Genomic DNA, 17,668 nt, shown 5'->3' on the forward strand with positions numbered 1-17,668 from the left:
AAATGACGACTTTAGCAAATGGTCATATGTCTTAAATTCTCCAATAAAACTGAACTAATATCCAACTGGGTGACCAAACAGCCTTCAGGAAAGATAGAAACCCACAAAAGAGAGAGATAGTATACATGGCAATGAAAGTGTCAAGTGAAATTCTGGAGCAGGTTACATCTGATTATTCAGAATCAGGACAAGAAATTCTCCCCTTGCATTCATAGAATATCAGGGTTGGAAGGGACCTCATGAGGTCATCAAGTTCAACTCCCTGCTCAAATCAGGATCAATCCCCAAGGTTTTTGGATTTTTTGGCCCCAGATCCCTAAATGGCCCTCTCAAAACTGAACTTACAACCCTGGGTTTAACAGACCAATGCTCAAAGGACTGAGCTATCCCTCCCCTCTCCATACTGCTTTGATCCATTCAAACCTGCATCACTCAGCACTGTCTCACTAGTCATTTATGTTATTTATAAAATTATTAGTATCTTTGCATCCCCATAATGGGGGACAAAACAGCCACTTTGCCAGAAGTGGCTTTACCAATAGATGGAACCTGGCATTTTAACTCCAAATGATCAAACTGTGTTTGGGATCCATTAGAATTCCCCTTCCAGGTCTTTGACACTTTCATCTGCACTCAGTGACTCTGATATAGGATTAAAGAAGTCAAAGCATCATCTCCAAGCACAGACAGCTGAAAACTGTTCCTCACATGACACTCTGAGAAGTGGAGGGATAGAATGTGATGAAGATAAACTCTAACATGGCTCAGACAAAAGGTAACAGTTCTGCAGTGATGGGGAAGGAGAGAATCTGAGTCTCTCCATCTCCTTCAAGTGTCAGAGACTGAAATGACACTTTTTTCCTGCCCCTGCTCCTCTTCATTTAAATATAATTTTAAAAGTTTCCAAAATAACTGTTCTTCAGCACAACCCACAGCAACGTGAGAACAACTGGTAATGATACAATCTGTATCACTGGTGACTCTAACAATAACTTTGCAATAGGAGGAATGGTATGAATGTGATGTTCCCTGGTTCCCGGTAGGAGGGGCACACTCAAATTACTCATGGGACAATGGAGTTGATAGAAAGGACGAATGGGTCCACCTTGAAACAGGGTGACCTACAAAAGGCCAAAATGGGCCACTCATCCGGACAAGTTGAGGGATAACGGTGCTGCAAACAGTTCAAACAGCTTCAAGAGTTACTGTGTGGGAATTAGACAAAGTATTAACAAAAACAAAAGGAAGTCTTAATAGACCTAGAGGCTTTTATGGTGTTGATCTCTCTTGCAGATTCTCTGATGCCTAACATGGGCTGAGTGGCAAGAGAAGGTTTTCCTACACTCAGTGCATTCATAGGGCCTCTCTCTTGTGTGGATTCTCTGATGATTAAGATGAGCTGCTCTGTTAGTGAAGCTTTCCCCACACTCACTGCAATCATAGGGCCTCTCTCGTGTGTGGGTTCTCTGATGACTAACAAGGTTTGAACATTGACTGAAGGTTTTCCCACACTCACTGCATTCATAGGGTCTCTCCCCTGTGTGGATTCTCTGATGTTGAGCAAGGCCTGATCTGTAAGTGAAGTTTTTCCCACACTCACTGCATTCATAGGGCCTCTCCGCTCTGTGGATTCTCTGATGTTCAGAAAGGGATGAGCTGTTAATGAAGTATTTTCCACATTCACTGCATTCATAGGGCCTTTCCCCTGTGTGGATTCTCTGATGACTAACAAGGTTTGAGCGTACATTGAAGGTTTTCCCACACTCACTGCATTCATAGGGCCTCTGCCCTGTATGGGTTCTCTGATGACTAACGAGGTTTGAGCGTCGACTGAAGGTTTTCCCACACTCACTGCATGCATAGGGCCTCTCTCCTGTGTGGGTTCTCTTATGACTAACAAGGTTTGTGTGTTGACTGAAGGTTTTCCCACACTCACTGCATTCGTAGGGCCTCTCCCCTGTGTGGATTCTCTGATGTTGAGAAAGGCCTGATCTGTGAGTGAACTTTTTCCCACACTCACTGCATGCATACGGCCTCTCCCCTGAGTGGGTTCTCTGATGAATAACAAGGTTTGTGTGTTGACTGAAGGTTTTCCCACACTCACTGCATTCATAGGGCCTCTCCCTTGTGTGCGTTCTCTGATGACTAACAAAGTTTGTGCATTGACTGAAGGTTTTCCCACACTCACTGCATTCATAGGGCCTTTCCCCTGTGTGGATTCTCTGATGTTGAAAAAGGCCAGATCTGTGAGTAAACTTTTTTCCACAATCACTGCATTCATAGGGCCTCTCCCCTGTATGGGTTCTCTGATGACTAACAAGGTTTGAGCATCCATTGAAGGTTTTCCCACACTCACTGCATTCATAGGGCCTTTCCCCTGTGTGGATTCTCTGATGCTTTAAAAGGGGTGAGTAGTCACTTGCACGGATGGTGGGAAAAATGTATGTATTTTTTCTCTTTCCCATAAGGACATCCTGCCGAGTTGTGGTTTCCTTGAGGTTCTGCTGAGTTCCCTGAGAGTAAATATATTTACCCACTTTCTCTCCTGAGTGGCTTCCCTGCTCTCTCTCTGGTCTGTGCTGAATCTCACAGGATTTTCCCTGCTCATGACTTCTGGACACATTCCTTTTCAATCTTTGTGATAATGCTCCATATTTATCCACGTGCTCAGCATCTTCCTGCTGAGAATTCTGCTCATTCTCACATACCATTACATCACCTGCTGTGATACAGACAGAAACCTCAAACAGGGATGGAAAGGAGAAGACCAAACCAAAAAAAATGCTGGAGACACGTCAAATAAAATTCAGGAACTGAACTCCACCCAACTCCTCCCCCAAATAGGAGAGAGGAGAGGATCAATTTGGCCCTTCACATCCCATCCAAATTTGCAGGAGGAAGGGAGGAAGCTACTACCTGGTGTCTGCTAGAATCTACAGGAAACCATGAGCTATATTTACTCTGAGGATACAACCCCTGCTAGTGACAATAATGAATCGACAGACCTTCCAAGGGTTTTGCTGGGCATCCCAGATGTTTCCTTCATGCACTTACAGATTCCAAGTTGGTTTAATGTTTCCTCACCTGTGCAGGGAGCTCTCAGGATCTCTCTTTTCTCTGAACTCTGGAGATCTGGGACCCATGGCTCTTCCCCTTTTCCCAGCTGGGAGATTATATATGGTTTGGAAACTGGAAACCCTGTTCAGATGAAAGAAAACAAAGGAGTTCCATTGATTTCATAAGACTGTGTCATAAAAAAAGCATTCTATTAGTTGAACTTCAGCAGTTAGTGTGACCCAGTGTGCCTGGGACAGTCCTCACTGAAAATGCCAAGGTCAGGGCAGGCTGACTCAATAGGTGGATCCCCTTGGTCTTTTCCTTGGGTTCATTCTACAGGTCAGAGATGGCCAACCTGTGGCTCTGGAGCCGCATGCGGCTCTTCAGAAGATAATATGCAACTCCTGCTAGGAGTCGACTGAGGAAAAAATTGTGGTTGCCCAGCACCAACTGGCATCCCTATCAGGCCCCCTTCCCTCCCCCCCGTGCCTCCCAGTCACTGTTGGCCCCCATTGATCAGAGCCTTCTCCTCCCTCCCCCGTGCTCTTGCCCGCTGTGATCAGCTGTTCCACAGCATTGAGGCGGCACTGCGGGGGAGGAGCAAGGATGCGGTGTGCAGCCTCATCCCTCCCTCCTCCCAGTGCCTCCCGCCCACTGCGATCAGCTGTTCTGCGATGCACAGGAGGCTCAAGGAGAAGTGAGGACATGGCTCACTCAGGGGAGGGGGCGGGAAGAGGCGATGGGGACTTGGGAAAAGGGGTGGAGTGGGGGGCGGGGCCTGAGACAGAGCCAGGGGTCCAGCACCCCTAGTCGGCACCAGTGTCTCCTTGAATAAACGACACAGTGACTAGCTGCTGTGGAAATTTTTAATCAAAAGTTTTCTTACACCACCTAACAATGGAAGGCAAGTGCACACAGGAAAGAAAATACAGAGATGAAAATGGAGGATTCCAACAGGAGTGGGAGAATAAGGACTTTTTTGTTAAACGTAATCGTAAGGCCACGTGTCTTCTTTGCCAGATGTGTGTGTCTCAGTTCAAATCTTCAAACCCGCAGCATCATTTCGCTTCTAGCCATGCACATATGGATCGAGAATTCCCATGAGGTTCTGAACTCTGCACTTTAAAACTGAAAACTTTGAAAAAACAAACATATATAGAAGTCCAGTTCTTCACCAGATGCGCCAACCGATTGCAGACTGTAACGTTAGCCTCCTATGATGTGGTTTGGCACATAGCCCATGCGAAAAAGCCCTTCTCTGAAGAAGAGCGTATAAAAACGTGCCTCACTGATGTGATTTTAATCCTCTCACCAGAGAACAAGAATCTACAGAAGAAAATGTCTGGCCTGCACCTTTCACATCACACAACAGAATGCAGAATCTCCAACCTGAATAGTGACATCGAATCAAAACTGCACTCGCAACTAAGTATTTGAGCATCACTTTGGATGAATCATGCCATGCACAGGATAAACATTATTGGTATTTGTCCGCACTGTGTCTGATGACTGTGTTGTAAGGGAAGAACTCCTCGATATCGTGTCACTGAAGGACAGAACTCGGGGATGGGCTCTACAGGAGGTGCTGATGTTGGTAGTTACAAAAAGCCACTTGCCTTTACAGAGGCTAACTGCCATTGCAACAGACGGGGCTCATCCATGTGGGGATTGATGAATAGATTAGTAGGGCTTTGTAAGTCTAACAAGAACTTTCCTGAATTTTGGACATTTCGCTACTATTCATCGGGAGCAACTGATTTATATATATATATCTCAAATTTGATCACGTCATGAAACCTGTCTTGCACATTCTGAATTTCATTCTCTCAAATGCACTTAATCACAGACAATTTCAAAATCTAACTGAAGAACTGGATGAAGATGACTCCCCTGCCGATTTCACTGTGCAGTTTGATTGCTCTCGAGAGGTAAAGTTAATTCCCATTTTTTTGAGCTCCAGTAAAATTGTTTATGGAGGAGAAGCACAGAATGCACCCTGAACTTACAGATCCGGGATGGGTTCTAGACTTGGCATTTCTTGCAGACATGAAACTGCATTTGGATAAACTAAATGTGGACTTAGAAGAAAAATTGTGGCTGCTGTCTGACCCAGTGCAAGGTGTATTTGTGTTCATGAACAAACTGCAGTTGTTTCACAGACAAATGCTTGAGGGAGAGCCGACACACTTTCCCTCAAGGTCACAACTTCCAGCCAGATCAAAAAATGATACAGCAGAACCCCTAAAGTGGAGCACAACTAGATATGTGAGCCTGATTAGAGATCTTAAGGACAGTTTTGAGGAAAGATTCCAAGATTTGCAGCAGAAAAGACCTTTTAGTGCTGAAGCCAATTGTCTAAAGCCCCCCTTTAGTCACTGATGAAGCATCATCCCAGATCGAAATAACAGAACTTTTGGAAGATGACAGATTGAAATCTGTTCAGAAGACACAGGGGCACCCTTACTTTCTGGCAATCTGTACCAAAGGATAAATATGCCAACATCAGAGGTGCAGCCCTAAAATGAATCTCAATATTTGCCTGGACCTATCTTTGTGAGTCTGTTTTCTCGACACTCAAACGTGAAATCCAAGCACTGATCCGTTTTGACAGTCAGCCACTTAAGAGAACTGCTGCGTGTGAGCACAACTGAACACAAACTAAACTTCAAGGGAATTGTTGAAAGCCAGAAATTGCCAGAAATCCCATATCTATATCTATACACACTTACACATAAAAATATACGAATATAATCATTACATATTACTGTGGCTCTGTGGCAATGTACATTCGTAAATTCTGGCTCTTTCTGAGGCTCAAGGTGGTACAGCTGATGATCCTTCATGGGCCATCAAACAGGTTAGGCAGTGCTAATGCCACTCTGCCTGGAAGTGTCTCCCAGAAACATTGCACAAGTCTGGAAATACAGATATACCCTGTACATCTATAACTCACAATACAAAGGTGAGACAAACATAGAAACAAGATTCTCATACTTGGCAAATCATAATAGTTTCACAGATACCTTACACAGCATAGCTAGCATGATTCATTGCAATTTTATAATATTGGTATTAATAATAAATAATAATAATAATAATATTATAGTGTCTCCCAATTCCATACAGTGTGACACTTAGTAATGCAGTGAACAAGTATGGCTTGTGAGATATCATTTGAAAACTCATAATTTACTGAATATTATCCTCCTGTTAAAATATGCATAGCAACACCCTATGTAAAGTGATGAGGTTTTACTGTATGGTATTACTGAAAATGTTACAACTCTGGGGAACACCCACAGACCAGTTCCCTCAGAGACAGCAAGGCAAACAGCTGGTGAAATAGCTATTCTCCGGCAATGGGAAGGTGTGAACAAGATATTTACATTGCATCACAGGGAAGGCTTGAAGGTCACATCCACAACAGACAGCCTGTCACCATGACTCAGGTGAAAACTGATGATGTTTCTAGTACAAAGGACTGAATTATAAAAAGAGGTGGGGAAAACACTTGAGACTCTCTCTCTCTCCCACTTTTCCATCTCCTCATGAAAACAATTCCTGAAGAACTGAACCTGGGCAGGAGTAGGGGTTAGAGAAGAGTCCTGACTGAAAACAAGCCAGCCTGTCACAGCACGTGGTGAGAAAAACATTTGCTTTGAATTCGTTTTAGCTTGTTAAGGTAGACATTAGTTTGTGTTTTATCTTGCATTTCTTTTGTAAACAAATTCTGACTTTCATGCCTCATTACTTGTAGTCACTTAAAATCTTTTTTTTTTTTTTGGTAGTTAATCTTGTTATAATATATGGAGATATACCTATCTCTCAGAACTGGAAAGGACCCTAAAAGGTCATCGAGTCCAGACCCCTGCCTTCAGTAGCAGGACCGAGTACTAGTTTGCCCTAGATCCCTAAGTGGCCCCGCCTAAAGATTGAACTCACAACCCAAGGGTTAGAAGACCAATGCTCAAACCACTGAGCTATCCCTCTGAGCAAGGAATTAAGATTAAACTGTGTGAGAAATTCCATTTTGGATAACAAGGCTGGTGCATGTCATTTTCCACTGATGAAATAACAGACTTCATATGAGCATGTGTTGTGCAGTAGCTTGGACAGTGCAAGATGCACATTTCTGGGGGAAAATCTGGTACTTGAGAATTTGCTGGTGTTATCCTGAGTGGTTGACTAGCAGCACTCAATACTGTGTAGCTGGTAGAGAGTGACATGCTGGAGACTGTGTTAAGTGGCCAAGAGGGGCTGTTCTCACATAAAACAGTGGAAAAGGCATCCCAGGTTGGAGAACTGAGGTGACAGCTGTTCAACAGTCCAGCTTGTACTCTGGGTAATGTCACAGACACTCATTATGACAAAGCCTCTTACAACGCAGAGAAAGTAAATCCATGTCCCAGAAATCCAAGACTCATAGACTCATAGGTCAGAAGGGACCAATCTGATCATCTAGTCTGACCTCCTGCACAAGGCAGGCCACAGAACCCCACCCATCCAATTTTATAACAACCCCTATCCCAGGACCGAGTTATTGAAATCCTCAAAAATGGTTTGAAGACCTCAAGCTGCAGAGAAACCACCAGCAAGTGACCCGTGCCCCACGCTGCAGGGGAAGGCGAAAAACCTCCAGGGCACCTGCCAATCCGCCCTGGAGGAAAATTCCTTCCCGACCCCAAATATGGCGATCAGCTAAACCCTGAGCATGTGGGCAAGAGTCACCAGCTAGCACCCAAGAAGGAATTCTCTGCAGCAACTCAGTACCCATTGCATCCAACATCTCCCCGCAGACCATTGAGCAGACCTGTCTGGTGGTAATTCAAGATCAATTGCCCAAATTAACGATCCTATCATAACATCCCCTCCATATACTTATCAAGCTTTGTCTTAAAGCCAGGAAAGTCTTTTGCCCCTACTACTTCCCTCGGAAGGCTATTCCAGAACTTCACTCCCCTAATGGTCAGAAACCTTCGTCTAATTTCAAGTCTAAACTTCCTAATATCCAGTTTATACCCATTCGTCCTCGTGTCTACATTAGTACTAAACTTAAATAATTCCTCTCCCTCCCTAACGTTAACCTCCTTGATATATTTATATAGAGCGAGCATATCCCCCCTCAGCCTTCTTTTGGCCAGGCTAAACAAGCCAAGCTCTTTGAGTCTCCTTTCATAAGGCAGTTTTTCCATTCCTCGGATCATCCTTGTAGCCCGTCTCTGAACCTGTTCCAGTTTGAATTCATCCTTCTTGAACATGGGACACCAGAACTGCACACAGTATTCCAGATCGGGTCTCACCAACGCCTTATATAACGGTACTAACACATCCTTATCCTTGCAGGAAATACCCCGCCTGATGCATCCCAAAATCGCATTTGCTTTTTTAACAGCCGTATCACATTGGCGACTCATAGTCATCCTGCTATCAACCAGTACCCCAAGGTCCTTCTCCTCCTCCGTCGCTTCCAACTGATGCGCCCCCAACGTATATCCAAAATTCTTATTATTAATTCCTAAATGCATGACCTTGCACTTTTCACTATTGTACTTCATCCTATTTCTATTACTCCAGTTTACAAGGTGGTTCAGATCTTCCTGAATAGTATCCCTGTCCTTCTCCGTGTTAGCAATACCCCCCAGCTTTGTGTCATCCGCAAACCTTATTAGCACATTCCCGCTCTTTGTGCCAAGGTCAGTAATAAAAAGGTTAAATAAGATCGGTCCCAAAACCGATCCTTGAGGGACTCCACTGGTGACCTCCTTCCAGCCTGACAGTTCACCTTTCAATACGACCCTCTGGAGTCTCCCCTTTAACCAGTTCCTTATCCACCTTACAACTTTCATATTCACTCCCATCTTTTCCAATTTAACTAACAGCTCCCTGTGCGGAACCGTGTCGAACACCTTACTGAAATCTAGGTAAATTATATCTACCGCATTTCCTTTATCTAAGTAATCCGTCACCTTCTCAAAGAAGGAGATCAGATTGGTTTGGCACGATCTACCTTTAGTAAATCCGTGTTGCAATTCGTCACAATTACCATTGACCTCTATGTCCTTAACTACTTTCTCCCTTAAAATTTTTTCCAAGACCTTACATACTACAGACGTCAAGCTAACAGGCCTATAATTACCCGAATCACTCTTATTCCCTTTCTTAAAAATAGGAACTACATTAGCAATCCTCCAGTCATAGGACACAACCCCCGAGTTTATCGATTGCTTAAAAATTCTCGCTAACGGGCTCGCAATTTCACGCGCCAGTTCCTTTAATATCCTCGGATGGAGATTGTCTGGGCCCTCCGACTTCGTCCCATCGAGCTGTTCAATACGGCCTCTACCTCAGTTGTGGTAATATCCACTTCCATATCCACATTCCCGTTTATCATCCCTCCATCATCGCAAGGTTCCTCACTAGTCTTATTAAAAACGGAGGCAAAGTACTTGTTTAGATGTTGGGCCATGCCTAGGTTATCCTTAACCTCCATTCCATCCTCAGTGTATAGCGGCCCCACTTCTTCTTTCTTTGTTTTCTTCTTATTTATGTGGCTGTAGAACCTGGCACTGCTTCTTGCTGACAGAGAGGTCCAGAGACAATGGGAGAGTCCTGGGGAAGCTGGGAACAGTAAGCATGGGCTGACGGGGTTCAGTAGAGTAAGGAACAGGAAGGGAAGGGATATCATTAATGCAGGTGTAACATTATTGACATGAACTGTGACCATATAGATCATTGTTGCAATCGGGTCCTATGGTTGCACCAGGTCTTGTACAGAGGAGGCCAAGTGGGGCGTCTATGGAAAGGTTGTAGTTTGCTGGTTATGATTATGCTGTCTGTATGTGTGTATCATTTTTGTATTTGAAGTTATGAATACTGGCCATGTACTTGTATCTCAATGTGCTTGATTCTAAGTATCCTCAGTGGACTATTTGCTCAGCTTCTTGAGACAGGACTATTCTCAGTAAGAGCCCAATCAAGAAACGCTTAACTGACAATGGATTTTGGGAGATGGCAATCTACATCTGAGCTTTCCTGGGAACATTCAAAGTAGCATGTAAACAATGGCGTTGGCCTGCAGAAAGCTAAATCATTCATGGACATGTGACTTGACCATATGGTTACAAACTCCATCTTGTTGCTGTGATTTTGCACAGGAGAACAAAGGGGTTTCCGCCAACAAGAGAAAGAATATAAAAGGCCCTGGAAACCACTACTTTTTGTTTCAGGTGGCTCAAGAGATGGCCTCTCCACCCCCAAGAAATACCGGAAAGAAAGAGGAACAAAGGACAGTAACTACGGTGGTGTGAGTGATTGCTGGACCCAGACTAGGAAGGAGTCATGTCTGTGAAAGGAGCTTATTGAAACATCTCTGGGGGTGAGACTTCATCTATAAATCAGTTTCTTAGTGTATTAGGCTTAGACTTACTGGCACAGAAAACGGGCTCAGAGGAAGTCTGAGCACACCAGGGGACAGTCCCAGGGGGGTCTCTTTGACCAAACCTGTCACAGCAGGATCTCAGCAGTACTAGATGTCAGGATAGCACATAGTGCAGACCATTGGAAAACATAATCCCAACTATACTTATAAAATGATAAGGTCTAAATTAGTTTTTTCCACTCAAGAGATGGATCTTGGAGTCACTGTGGATAGTTCTCTGAAAACATCCACTCAATGTGCAGCAGCAGTCAAAAAACAAACAGAATGTTGGGAATCATTAAGAAAGGGATAGATAATAAAACAGAAAATATCATATTGCCTCTGTATAAATCCATGGTACCCCCACATCTTGAATACTACGTGCAGATGTCATCACCTCATCTCAAAAAAGATATATTGGAATTGGAAAAGGTTCAGAAAAGGGCAACAAAAATTATTAGGGGTATGGAACAGCTTTCGTATGAGGAGAGATTTAAAAAACTGGGACTTTTCAGCTTAGAAAAGAGACGAAGAACAGGAGCTATGATAGAAATCTATAAAATCAAGACTACTGTGGAGAAAGTAAATAAGGAAGTGTTATTTACTCCTCCTCATAACACAAGAACTAGGAGTTACCCAATGAAAGTAATAGACAGCAGATTTAAAACAAACCAAAGGAAGTATTTCTTCACACAACGCACTATCAACCTGTGGAACTCTTTGCCAGAGAATGTTGTGAAGGCCAAGACTAGAAGAGGGGTCAAAAAAAAAACCAAGATACATTTATGGAGGATCGGTCCATGAATGGCCATTACCCAGGATGGACAGGTATGATGTCCCTAGCCACTGATTGCCAGAACTTGGCTGTGGAGAACACTGGGTAATTAGAAGTTATAATTCAGGAACAACAGACTCTAATTAGTCTAGAAAAGCAGAATGTGAAAAATAAGAATCAGATCATGTGACTTTGGGAATGAGGGACTCCAAGATCCAAGGAACCTGCAGAGCAGAGAGATTGTGGCTATTAGACATGGAGATGGGGGAGCAAGTCTCTCTATGTGTCAAGAAGCTTCACTATCAACCTAGGCCATTTTCACATGCTGGGGTGCGATCCAGAGCAGTGAGGAGTTGTATCATCTGTAATCCTGGGTGAGTTTCGATGTTCTGCTGCTGGAGATCCCTTGTCTGGATACTCCCAGCCAGCATTCAAGGACACCCTGAGTGTCTGTGTGACAGGTAACCCTGGACCAGCAGCTCTGACTCCTGCAGCCTGCTTGTTACACCCCAAGCACATTCTGGTCTGGATGGAGCAGAGGACGGTCTCTGGTAGTGTGTGTGTCACTGGCATATTGGGGGATGCTGAAACAGGGCAGAGCAGAGGTGGCATTGTGGGGCTGGCATAAACCTTATCTCTTCATTTCCCCTTCTAATAACTGAGGCACAGGAATCCTTACCCAGAGAGGTCACGTTCTCATAGTTCTCCTGCATGACATCCCTGTAGAAGGCCCTCTGAGCAGGGTCCAGGAGAGCCCCCTCTTCCCTGGTGAAATACACAGCCACCTCCTCAAAGGTCACCAGCTCCTGAAAGACCAAGGGTCCAACACTCAGTATCTGCTGCCCCATTCACAGCCCCACTATTTGTGGGTGAGAGGAGCCAAACAGAAGCTCTGGGTGGCTCACAGTCAACAGAGTCCCACCCCCACCCCTCTCAGAGCATCCAGAAAGCACCAGGGTGAGGACAGGAGGAGGGAGCCCCTTGTCTCTTCCAGCAGATCCATCACACACCTACCAGCCACAACAGCAGATGGAGCCCCTAGCAGGATACAGGGAGAGGTCCCTGTTAGGAAGCCCAACACCCTCCTCATTCTGAGGAGCTAGATATGAAGAGAGAGGAATCTCCCCTAAACTTCATTGCTGGGTGCCCCTTTCATATCTCACAGCAGCCGCTGGTTACTTGGATCAGGCTCCAGTACTGGGAGTCTGGTCAGTTCTCCTAGCCTCATATAGGCAGGTTATTTTCTGTTTCACAAATTAGGGCATTTCCACCTTCAAACCTCATGAGTCTGTTCCTAGAATCTAGGCCACTTATTAAACAACTCCCAGCAGGTTTGCCGCACCCTGGTCTCCTCCCTTCCCCACCCTGTGAATTTCCTACCCCGGTTCAACCTCCAAACCAGACTGTGCAAACCTTCCCATCTCCGGTGTATTTGCTGTCCCTCTCGCAGAGCAGGACCCACCAACCACCCCACCACCACCACCAATAATTCCTACCTGAGCTAGCTCCTCTGCAGCCATTTCTCTTCTCTCTCCCATGAGAGGATGGGATGAGCTGGAGCGGAACATGGACGTCATTCTGCAGCCTGGCAGCGTGAGAAGGGCAGTGGTGGAGGTTTCAGAACCGGTTTTAGTTCATTTCACATCACAATTCCCCCAGGCTCTTTCCCTGCAGACAGACATCCTACATTCTGCCATGCTGGGAAAATGCTCAATCTCTTTATTACAGTGTAGACCTGGCCCCTCCTGTCAGGCTGTCAATAACCTAGTCCCAAATTTGGACCTTAGCGTTCAAAATATGGGGGTTAGCATGAAAACCTCCAAGCTTAGTTACCAGCTTGGACCTGGTACTGCTGCCACCACCCAAAAAATTAGAGTGTTTTGGGGCACTCTGGTCCCCACAAAAACCTTCCCTGGGGACCCCAAGACCCAAATCCCTTGAGTCTCACAACAAAGGGAAATAATCCTTTTTCCCTTCCCCCCTCCAGGTGCTCCTGGAGAGCTACACAGAAGCAACCTCCATGAATCTAAGCAGAGGGAGTCCACCCTCTCTAATTCCAGTCCTGGAACAAAAAGCACTTCTCTCTTCACCCAGAGGGAATGCAAAGTCAGGCTAGTAAATCTAACACACACAGATTTCCCTCTGACTTCTTCCTCCCACCAATTCCCTGGTGAGTACAGACTCAATTTCCCTGAAGTTCCTCACTAAAGAAAAACTCCAACAGGTCTTAAAAGAAAGCTTTATATAAAAAGAAAGAAAAATACATACAAATGGTCTCTCTGTATTAAGGTGACAAATACAGGGTCAATTGCTTAAAAGAATATTGAATAAACAGCCTTATTCAAAAAGAATACAATTCAAAGCACTCCAGCAACTATAGACATGTAAATACAAAACAACAAACCATTTTGTACTCACAACTTGGAAACAGAAGATAAGAAAGCAGGAAATAGAAAAATCCTTCTCTAGCTGAGAGAGATTCAGGCAGAAGACAAAGAACCCAGACACAAACTTTCCTCCACCCAGAGTTGAAAAAAATCCTGTTTCCTGATTGGTCCTCTGGTCAGGTGCTTCAGGTTACTTTTTTTTCAGGTGAAAGAGACATTAACCCTTAGCTATCTGTTTATGACACAGGCTAAGCCCACAGACACATTTTTAACCTCCCTTCTCCGTCCCTCTATCCCATAACAAAGTCTCTGAACAAAAGGCTAGAAAAGAGCAGAACCCAAGGAGTCACTGTGGGGGATTCCCTCAGCCACTGACCCCAGGGCAGCCACATCGCAGCAGGGGGAATATGGAGTCAGGAACTGGCTTTTCCTCTGACTGCTCCTTTTATTGTTCACCTGGGCCTGGCAGAGAAGAAGCTTTCATTAAGGTCACTTCCCAGCACAGAACCCCCACTGGGAGAGCAGCAGCTGCTAAGCCTGGTCTCCCAGATCACAATGGAGGCTGCAGCCTCTGACCCAGGAAGCTGAACCCCAATATCCTGAGCAGAGAGAAACAGAGCATTTGAGCAGCCTTCCCTCCTTTAGCTCACTGTGGAGAGCAGCTAATGAGAGCTCCTCCTCACAGGGAGAATTGCTGATCTCATTTGTCCATCTGGAGTCACTCCTTGTCTTTCCACGCAGTGACTCTGGATTAACAATGATCTCTATGAAACCAGATTTCAGAAAGAACGAGTCCAGAATGCTGTGCAAGAGACCATTGTGCAGCAATGCTGACCCCCTTCCCACTCCCTCACTCCCCAGATCTAGGGCAAAGACTCGAGGCACAAATTTTCCCTACAGAACCGGAAGTTCCTGCATTTTTCAAGAGAGGAGAAAAGCAAAATCTGTGATTTCACCCTCACAGTGTTTGATAAGTGGATAGAAAGTTATCACGGTGACTGGGCCTTGCCGGGGAATGCCAGGAAGTGCTTGGAGCCAGGATTCTGGCATAAGCTAATCAGAGAGAAGAAGCGAGGTCAGGAGCAGCCCCCAGAGTCCCCATCCAGCCCCCCCAGATATTCTCTGGGACCCACCCACCACCACGAGCCCCCAGCAGCTAGAGACCCCCTCAAAAGGGACCCCCCTACTGGGAACTCAGTCCTTCACTGTCTGCCTAGGACTCCTGCCTGCCCTCCAGCAGGATCTGCCCTGCCCTTTGCCTGGCTCCCCCTCCTCCCCCCTGCAGGATCCCCTGATGCTTTACAGTGGCACCCCTGGCCTAGCACGGGGGATTCTCCCACACACATTCTGTGCACTGGGCATGGCAGCGACCCCAGGAGTCTGTGGGGGAAGCCCAGACCGAGCCCCTGGCACAGCACCAGGTTCCCTCTAACCCCCTGTCCCGCCTCCCCAAGAGACACCCACTCCCACTGTTCTGCAGCCAACAGGCCACCAGCAATACCCATCTCCAGGACCCATAGCCTCAGGGCTTGGCACATCAGAACCATTCCCGGAAACTCCAAACCTCCAGAACCGACCAACCTAACTAGGGTACCCCCTGTTCAGCCACCCAGAGACCTCCCCCTACCACAATGCCCCTTCAGTTCCAGCTGCAATCGCCCCACATAGACATGCCCCCTCCCTCCAGCAACAGTGTTACCTCACAGTGCCTGATAATGGATAGAAAGTTATCACTGCCCCTGCTGGCCAGTCACACAGGCAGAGGATCACTGGGGGGTGCTTCTTTAACAGGAGAATGGAAGGTCTGGAGGGACAAAGTAGGTAAGAAATGACCATGTCCTGTCACTAGCAAATAATGGCCACCATGGATCCACCCCAGAGGTGGCTACATCTTAGCATATTGGGAAGCAATCGGGAGGGGTAGCTCAGTGGTTTGAGCATTGGTCTGTTGTGAGTTTAATCCTTGAGGGGCCACTTAGGGATATGGGGCAAAATCAGTACTTGGTCCTGCTAGTGAAGGCAGGGGGCTGGACTCTGTGACCTTTCAGGGTTCCTTCCAGTTCCAGGAGATAGGTATAACACCACAGATTATTATTACCCCCTCATATTCAATCAGAAATAGACAACTAAAGAAAAGTAGGGCAAATGTTTAGGGTATTTTATATCGACCTTTGAGATTTGCAGAGAAAATGTGTCACAAATTACGTATTTGATAACATGACAGAAAAACACCAAGATCTGAGGGGATTTTATTTTGCTATGAAATAACTAGAGGGAAAGGGGGGACTGTTTGACTGGATTTTATGACTGTCCAATACATAAACACAAAGTGATAGTTCCCCCTACTGCCACCATTCACATAGGCAGCTTGGAGGGAGCCCCTTGAGGAGCTGATTTAAGAGGGCAAGGGAGTGGGGGAGGGAGCTGGAGGGCTCCCTGGACAAATGAAGGGGGCAGCAGGTGGGATTGGGAAATGGGGTCTGGGCAGTTTCCATGGGGGACATATGCAACTCCCTTCCCCGCCCTGGCAGAGAATAGGCATCTTGTCCCATCCCCACCCCAGGGGCAGCCATGTTTTGGGGAATGACTCAGGGCAATAATTTCCCATCCAAACAAGGACAAATTGCTGCAGATAAAATGGGTGGGAAAATCCCCCCCCCTCATGAGAGAGATTTTTAATTGACATTTGAGAATTATGGAGACAACAGGGCAAAATCGGGGGAGATTAGAGAGCTGATCATTGGGGGGAAAATCTCCCTGGATTTTATAGCCACGTGTGATAATGAGAGAGAAAAAAGGAAAAACTTGAGAGCATTTGTATGTGGGAAGAAGTGGCAAAAACAGGGAAAGGATCCAGTTAACTCACCTGCACCACCCCTCCCACGGGAATGTCCTGGCTGCAGAGAGACAGTTCAACCCCCCCCATCATGACCTTCCCCTCCCTGCAACTCCGGCTTCTCCCCTCCCCCCTTCCTGACACCTCCCCCCACACTAAAGAGGGGGGGGGCCTCTGCCAGCGCCTCAGCACGAGTTCAACTCCTGCTCCTCCCCCTAGCCCTGATTTTGCCCTTTAGCCCCCTCCGGACTCTGCCTCCAGCTGCTTGACACCCCCCCTCGACCAGTCAATTTCCACCCCCTGCTCAGCCCCTGGCACCCCCCTGCTCCCTGTTGCTCCCATCGCCCCTTTCCAGCCCCTGGAACTAGCGCTCAGCGGAACGTTACGGCTGACACGGGCAGGGAGAAGGGCAGCGGCTTCAACAGCTGTTACTGAGCATGCTCAGTGCCCGGGATTAGCACATTGCTATGGTGAGCAATTTAATACACTGCCCCCCCGCTATCCCAGCGGGGCCGGGGCGGATCCTGCTGCAGCTCCACTGGGGCTGAGGCAGCTCTGAGGCTTCTCCCAGGTTCCCCTGAGCAGAGAGTCAGTTTCCTGCCGAGGGCAGATCCTGGCCGCAGATGAGAACAGCGGCTCTGCTCTGGCTCGGGCGGCTCCACCGCTGCTGGCAGCACATGGGCAACCAGGGAGCAGGTTCCCGGGGGCTGCAACAACTGCGGATCCGCGGGCGGAGACTCACTTTCCTGCCCCTCCCCCGCACTCCCCCGGGGGCTCTCGCTCACCTGGAGTCTCTGGCCCTGGAGCTGATGGTGGTAGAGTCCGGGGCTCCAGGAGGCTGGTTCCCCTGAGGAACGGCCCAGCCTTCCTGGCCTGGCAGGGAAACAGCTTTAATGCCGGGCTCTCCCCTGCACAGACCCCGGGGAGCAGCAGCAGCTCCGCCCGGTCACACAGAGGTAGGAACAGAATCCAGTCTGTGCTAGAGCCCCGCCCCCAGGAGCTGCCCCGCCCGCAGCCTCTGGGTTTTCTTCTCCTGCCTCTTTCTTCCCAGCACCCACCGTATCCAGCTGCTCCCTTCCTGTGTCTGCAAACACCCGCCTGGGCTGGTTGCAGCGCTGGCTGGGGCTGTCTACAGTGGCTGAAGTTCCCTCCATCTCTGCTTCCCCTGGGGGTTGGAAAGGAGATGGTCCCAGGGT

The 17,668-nt window shown here is 47.0% G+C and overlaps 1 protein-coding gene across 1 annotated transcript; it reads right to left on the bottom strand.

Annotated features, from left to right (window-relative positions):
* Positions 1 to 1,180: 1,180 nt before the first annotated feature.
* LOC127052483 (zinc finger protein 436-like) lies at positions 1,181 to 17,435 on the bottom strand. The gene is made up of 6 exons (XM_050956205.1): positions 17,258 to 17,435; positions 14,013 to 14,098; positions 12,746 to 12,834; positions 11,929 to 12,055; positions 3,085 to 3,198; positions 1,181 to 2,722 (listed from the first exon to the last, which is right to left on the bottom strand). Exons 2-6 carry the CDS (start codon positions 14,026 to 14,028, stop codon positions 1,260 to 1,262), a joined length of 1,809 nt encoding a protein of 602 aa, XP_050812162.1. The 5' UTR covers positions 14,029 to 14,098; positions 17,258 to 17,435; the 3' UTR covers positions 1,181 to 1,259.
* Between the last annotated feature and the right edge of the window lie 233 nt (positions 17,436 to 17,668).

Source organism: Gopherus flavomarginatus, chromosome 5, assembly GCF_025201925.1.
Source record: "Gopherus flavomarginatus isolate rGopFla2 chromosome 5, rGopFla2.mat.asm, whole genome shotgun sequence".
NCBI lineage: Eukaryota > Metazoa > Chordata > Testudines > Testudinidae > Gopherus > Gopherus flavomarginatus.

Bases quoted from the DNA above. Each gene is read 5' to 3' on its own strand.
- LOC127052483 (XM_050956205.1), bottom strand. The intron at 12,056-12,745 runs GTAGGAATTATT...TTGGTCTTTCAG, and splicing joins CTGCAGAGGAGCTAGCTCAG to GAGCTGGTGACCTTTGAGGA. The intron at 3,199-11,928 runs GTAAGGATTCCT...TCATCTGAACAG, and splicing joins TGAGAACGTGACCTCTCTGG to GGTTTCCAGTTTCCAAACCA.